Source organism: Lutra lutra, chromosome 1, assembly GCF_902655055.1.
Source record: "Lutra lutra chromosome 1, mLutLut1.2, whole genome shotgun sequence".
In the NCBI taxonomy this organism is placed as follows: domain Eukaryota; kingdom Metazoa; phylum Chordata; class Mammalia; order Carnivora; family Mustelidae; genus Lutra; species Lutra lutra.
In genome coordinates, this window is record NC_062278.1 from 222,497,822 (window position 1) to 222,504,098 (window position 6,277).

The following is a 6,277-nucleotide window of genomic DNA, read 5'->3' on the forward strand; positions in this document are numbered from 1 at the left end:
AGCGAGGAGGGAAACCGCCAAGCACAGGACCCACACCGGGGAGGGGTGACTGTGGGAGCGCAGGGAGGGGCCTCCTGCAGACCCCCCACCCGAGCTCTGCCCTCAGACCTGTGCATGTGGGTCTGCTACCTCATTCCGGTCGTGTTGTTAGCGGGGAAGCTCGGGGGTCTCTTCTCCCCCACCCCTTCCCTCCGCGCCCCTGGCTGGGTGGGGCGGGTGCCTGGCAGGCCCAGTGGGCTCACTCCTTGCTCCGTACAGACTCACAGCCCAAGAAGGTCCGGAAGGTGCCGCCGGGTCTCCCGTCCTCGGTGAGTTGAGTGGCCACAGACCCAGGGTCCAGGCTCAGGGCCCTCTCTGCAGGGGGTGCGCAGCGTGGCCGTGGGGGGAGGCGCTGGGCTGTGTGTGACTTTTGCCGACTCTGTGGCTCTGATCCAGCCAGCAGCGAGGGCCTCTGGGAAGTTCTTCCTTGGGTCTAGCTCAGATCCCTGTTAACAAGAGGGCCCGATGTTCTCTATGGCCCAGGCACCTTGGGAACGGTGTGATGGGCTCCTGGGAGCGGGAGTGGGTTGGAGGCGCCCTGGGGGTCCGGTTCATGGGGCCCCCACCCCAGCTGCCTGGCCCTTGATGCTGGGCCAGGAGGGTCTCACCACACCGCACTCCAGCGATGGAGTCACTGAGAGAAAAGGCTGTTTGTTGGTGTCCCTGGCCCGGCCGCCCTCTCTGCCTGGCTCCCGTGCCGCCCCCCCGTAGGCTGACCCACACTGACCCCCCCCGGGCTGACCCCAGTTCAGGGTCGGGGCAGGCACCCTGCAGCCGGGAAGTGTGGGTCAGGCTCTTTGAAGATCTGCTGCATGACGTCCTCAACCCCCTGCTTCCCCCGTCTGAGCCCCCAGCCCAGTCCCCTGGAGCACCAGAGCTGAGCCCCCCTCCAGACCTCCTCGCTTCTGCTCCTGGAACTCGTTTGCCACCTTGCGGGCCTGCTGTTCCTCCAGGCCCGGCCTCTGCACTCCCACGTCTCCTGGGGTCAGGGCTGGGGCCCTGGGGGGTTCTAGAATGGGGGAACGGGGAAGAGGCAGGGCTGGGGGCATCAGAGCTGGGCTCGGACGGGTCGGGAGGAGTTGGCTGGTTGCAGGAGGGGGACAGCGTCCTTGGTCGGGGGTCCAGTCTGCAGAGGCCTCGGGAGACACAGGCTGGAACTTGGTCCACGGGGCGGGATGGGAGGTGGAGGGTAGAGAAGGAGCAGGAGAAAGGATCTCCCCGGAACCCCCAGTGCTGGCCAGGGGAAGGGTTAGAGCACACAGAGTGAGGGGCTGGTGGCTGGAGGGCAAGGCTTGGGATGGGTCCCCCATCACACTTGGGCCCCTCCTGGCTGACCGCCCCTGCCCGTCTGCAGGTGTACCCGTCCAGCTCAGGTGAGGACTACGGGAGGGACAGCACCGCCTATGCACCTGCCAAGGCCCCCAGCAGCGCCTATCCCCCCCCCTTTTACATGTCAGGTGTGTGGGGGCTCACCTGAGATGGTTGGGGTTGCGGGTCCCCTGGCCTCCTCTCACCATGTGCGCCTCCACAGATGGCAGCCTGCACCCTGCGGCCGAGCTCTGGAGCCCCTCCGGCCAGGCGGGCTTTGGGCCGGTGCTGGGTGGGGCCTCGTCACCCTTGCACCTCCCCACAGGCGGTGGCGGCTCTGTAGGGGGCAGCGCAGGCTTCAGCAGCCTGCACCAGCACGAGCGTATGGTAGGTCTGCAGGACGGGCAGGGGTGGGTGTGCGGGCAGCACCCTCAGCGGACCCCCGTGACCGCGTTCCCCCCACAGGGCTACCAGCTGCACGGGACAGAGGTGAACGGCGGGCTCCCGGCCGCGTCTGGCTTCTCCTCGGCCCCCGCGGCTGCCTATGGTGGTGTCTCCAGCCACACGCCCCCCGTCAGCGGGGCCGACAGTCTCCTGGGTACCGACCCCTTTACCCCTCTTCCGGATGGGGCCCCTCCAAGCTTGAAGCCTGGCTGGGTGCGGGGTTGGGCCCTCGTCACTCCTGTCCTTCCCCTCCTGGGCCTGCCCTGCATCAGGCCCCGTGGGCCACATCCAATGTCTGGAAATGGGCCTTTGAAGAATGGGTCCCCATTCTTCCGTCTGGGGGAGCAGATTCTCCAGGGGAAATCGCTCACTCGGGTCCTGCTGCCCGACCGCCTGTCCCTAGAGCCGCCGTGGTGGCAGGGGGCAGGACTCCAGGCCATTCCCAGCTGGAATGGGGCTGCCCCGTGCTGGGTGAGGACGTCCACGCTAGGCAGCTGGGGCACCAGCATCCAAGTTGGGCCTGGGGCGGGGGCGGTACTGTCCCTGAGCTCGGCTTCCTCTCTCTTCACCCCGCAGGCTCCCGCGGGACTACTGCTGGCAGCTCTGGGGATGCCCTGGGGAAGGCATTGGCCTCGGTGAGGCATGGGACATGGGGCGGCCAGGGGTGGCTGGGCCCGAGTGCCCGAGGCTGGCCCCTGACCCCATTTGGTGACCCTGTCTCTCTTCTCATCCCTGTTGCAGATCTACTCCCCAGATCACTCAAGCAATAACTTCTCCTCCAGCCCCTCGACCCCCGTGGGCTCCCCCCAGGGCCTCGCAGGTCTGTGGGGGCGTTGCTGGGGAGCGATGGGGGCTGCATCAGGGTCCTGCAGCCCCGAGTGTGTGGAGAGCTGGGTGCACCCCCGGCCTCAGGGCTCCGGTTCCCGCGGGCATCTGGAAGGCGCTCTGGAGGCGGGGGGTTCTCCAGTCTAGTCTACGTTGTACGAACAGTCAGGGAAAGGGCAGGGAGTCCAAGAGCCAGAGTAACAGGCCAGACTCCCTCCCGGACTCCCAAAGGTGGACAGGTTGGCGTTTGTCCCCCCCAGTGTCTGATAGGCACCAGTGGCATGCCCTGGTTTCGGCTTTGCTAAGGGGGCTGGTCATCCTGTCCCCAAGAGGACCTTCCTGGGGGTCAGCTTGTGGTCAGCTTCCTGGAAGGCCGCGTGGTTTTATTAGAAAGCCTGCAGTGCCTCATCTATGCAGTGGAAGTTCTCAGGGATCCTCACCTTGCTGAGTGCGCGCAGGGCCCCTGGGGCGGACCACTGGTACAGCAGGCTGACCCCTGGGACGCCTGCTGTATGTGCCACTGGGCTGCCTTCCCCCTGGGGATTGGGTTCTGGAGACAGGAACCCGTCTGCTGGGTGGGTTCCCAGGAACGGCCTGGCTGGCCCGGCCTCGGCAGGGTTTCCATCGGCCCAGCGAGCATGGGGGCCACCATATGGCCCGCCCGGACATCGCAGACCCTGCGGCCTCTGAGTCGGGCCACTTGGACACCCCGCCTCCAGGGGCCCCCGCTGACATGCCTCCTCCCCCTTCCAGGGACATCGCAGTGGCCCCGGCCAGGAGCCCCTGGTGCCTTATCGCCTAGCTACGATGGGGGTCTCCACAGCCTGGTGAGCTTCCCGGGCTGGATGGGCGCTGTCCCTCATGGGCGCGTGTGGCCGGGGGAAGGCATGGTACATGTGGACCTTGGGCCGGGGGAGGTGGCCCATGAGGGCAGCTCAGCATGTCTTTTGTGGCCAGCATACAAGGGCTTGGAAGCCGTGTCCCCGGAGAGCCGCTCGGGCTCTGTGACTCGTGGGATTTGCAGGATGGGGGTCCCCTGACAGGTCACTTGTGGGGCACATGGCCTCGCTAGCCAACGAAGGCTCAGGTTGTGTGCCGGGCCCCAAGGCCATGCAGCACCCCAGGCGCCTGCACTCTTGACCGTCCCTTCCCTGTCCGCAGCAGAACAAGATGGAGGACCGCCTGGATGAGGCCATCCACGTGCTGCGTAGCCACGCGGTGGGCGCCTCGGCGGACGTCCATGGGCTGCTGCCCAGCCATGGGGCTCTGTCCTCGGGCTTTACCGGCCCTGTCATGCCGCTGGGGGGCCGACACACAGGCCTGGTGAGTACTGTTTGGGGGCGGGCTGGGCGGGGGATCAGGGTGGGCAGGCCCTGACCACCGAGCCCACTCCTCTGTCCGCAGGTGGGAGGCGGCCCCTCGGAAGACAGCCTTGCAGGCAGCAGCAGCCTCCTGCACAACCACGTGGCCCTCCCCGGGCAGCCCGGCGCCCTCCCCGAGCTCGCTCGGCCACCGGACTCCTACAGTGGTGAGCCTCAGTGTGGGGGCCTGGGAAGGGGTGGCCGGTTCAGGGCACTGGGCTAGGCCAGGGGCCTGCTCTCTGCCAGGCACTGGGCTGGGGCCCCTCACCGCATGCAGCGTCCCTCCACCCGGCACCGGGAAGCCCTTCGGGAGGGCAGCTGGCCGGTTCCTTCCTGGAGGGGGTGGAGCCCGGGCACTTCACGTGGTCGGCGTCAGCCCTGTGCTTGGGCCCTGTGTGGGCCCTGGGCAGTAAACCAGGAATTAAACCAGAAACCCCATCCCTGGGGGGTGAGCAACAGTGGACTAAAGGCAGAAGGAAGGATGCTAGGGGAAAATGGGGACAGGGCATAGAGAAGCTTGTACTTTTAAAGATGGCGGGCAAGATTGTGACATTTGGGCAGAGCAGGGGAGGAGAAGCAGACCAGCGCTTGGGAGATGTGTGTGCAAAGGCCCCTGGGCAAGACTGTGCCTGGTGTGTTGAAGTAGTGAGGAGTCCTGTGTTAGATAAGAGGGAGGTGGTGAGGTCAGGGAGGCGACAGGGCAAGTCATGCAGGGTCCTGTGGACGTGGGAGGACTTGGGCTTTGACCCCAAGGGACCTGGGAGCCTTGGAGGGCTCTGGGCAGGGTCTGGAGCTGCCAGACTCAGTGCCCACAGGCGCCCTCTGATGGCAGCTGAGGATGATGGGTGACTGCTGAAGCCGTGGGTGGGGGGGACACGACTGTACTGGTCCAGGAAGTGGGGTGGGGGTGCGTTCTGGGTTCTCAAGCCAGAGAGCCCACAGGATTGCAGCTGTGGAGGCCACGGTGGGATGCAGGTCTGGAGTTCAGGGAGCGTGCTGACCGCTGGGCACCAGGTGGAGCCCAGAGCCAGGACCACAGGCGGGGTCTCCAGGCAGAGCGAGCGGAGCAGAGCCCCAGCCTGAGCACGGTGCCGGCCGGGGTGGAGGTGGGGGGTGGGGGGAGCAGGCGCGTCAGGTGCCAGAGTTGAGGACCCACGCTGCAGCAACATGGGGTCAGGGTCGTGGCCACTGGCCATGGGCTGTGGACTTTCTGGGGAAATACCGAGGAGGTGACAGCACTTCACACAAGGCTGCAGGGAGGAGGTGGTGACGGGCCAGTGAGGGTCTCGTGGCGGCCAGTCCCAGGCACGGGGACGTGGACTGTGCCACCGTGCTGGCAACCATGGCCTGAGAGGGTGCCGGGACTGGGCCAGGCCGGGCGCCCACACCGCCTGGTGTCCCGAGCCCCCAGGAATACCCCACACCTCCCACGTTAGGGCAGGTTCTCTTGTCTGGCCCAGGGGCCTTGGCCGTTCTCCGCACGCCCCCTCAAAACCAGCCTGAGTGTGACAGCTGGCCTTGCTGTGTATTTCTTGATTTTTTTAATCACTTTTATCACATAGGGCATTTTTCTGGGACACTTAGAGTCGCCACGATTCGGGTGGGGGGACGACTGGGGTGCAGCTTGACTCCTCACAGTGCCTGGAACGCCCTGATGTTTGTGCTGTGGGGCCGGCATTCCCTGAGCTGAATCCCTTATCCCAGCTTCTCCCCTTCCCCTTGCCTGCTCTTCTCTCCCCTGCTTTCCTCTTTGCTATCCTGCCCTCCTCTCCCCTGCCCTGCCCTCCTCTCCCCTGCTCTCCTCTCTGCTATCCTGCTCTGCCCTCCTCTCCTCTACCCTTCCCTCATTTTCCCTCCACTATCCTTCTCTGCCCTCTGCTCCTATCCCATTTCCTCCTTTCCCCCTGCTACCCTTCCCTGTCCTGCCTTCCCCTCATCTCCCCTGCCCTCCCAGTTCATCTGTTGCCAAGCCCAGGCCCCATTCCCGGTGTGTCTTTTGCTGTCACAGTGTCGAGTTTCCTGCTATGTGCCTTCAAACCCTTACATTTGGGCTTCCGTTACATGGCCTTGGGCTTTTCTGAAACTGGCATTGGCTGGTGTGGTCACGTTGGCAGCAAGGGCCACCTTCCTGCTGGGGGCTCAGGATGGGCCCTGATGTGGGACATTAGGTTGTTTCAACTTTCTACTTTTGGGGTAGGTGCTTTCTGGAACGTTCTGGAATGTGTCTCCAGAATGTGCACAGGAGCTTCTTGGGTGTGATTCCAGGTTGTGGGGTTTGGGGGGTCTGTGGATCTACTCTC

General features: G+C 65.3%; 1 protein-coding gene across 20 annotated transcripts in view; it reads left to right on the forward strand.

Annotated features, from left to right (window-relative positions):
• Window positions 1-6,277, forward strand: part of TCF3 (transcription factor 3) — a 31,614-nt gene that overhangs the window by 20,518 nt on the left and 4,819 nt on the right. For 18 of the 20 annotated variants that reach the window (XM_047710432.1, XM_047710438.1, XM_047710456.1 and 15 more), the window contains exons 8-16: window positions 259-308; window positions 1,394-1,496; window positions 1,571-1,734; window positions 1,813-1,945; window positions 2,368-2,426; window positions 2,533-2,611; window positions 3,370-3,443; window positions 3,778-3,939; window positions 4,021-4,144. In XM_047710432.1, the coding sequence (XP_047566388.1) occupies window positions 259-308; window positions 1,394-1,496; window positions 1,571-1,734; window positions 1,813-1,945; window positions 2,368-2,426; window positions 2,533-2,611; window positions 3,370-3,443; window positions 3,778-3,939; window positions 4,021-4,144 (948 nt within the window). The remainder of the gene's footprint in view (window positions 1-258; window positions 309-1,393; window positions 1,497-1,570; window positions 1,735-1,812; window positions 1,946-2,367; window positions 2,427-2,532; window positions 2,612-3,369; window positions 3,444-3,777; window positions 3,940-4,020; window positions 4,145-6,277) is intronic. The other 2 variants (XM_047710446.1, XM_047710405.1) reach the window with 2 other exon arrangements.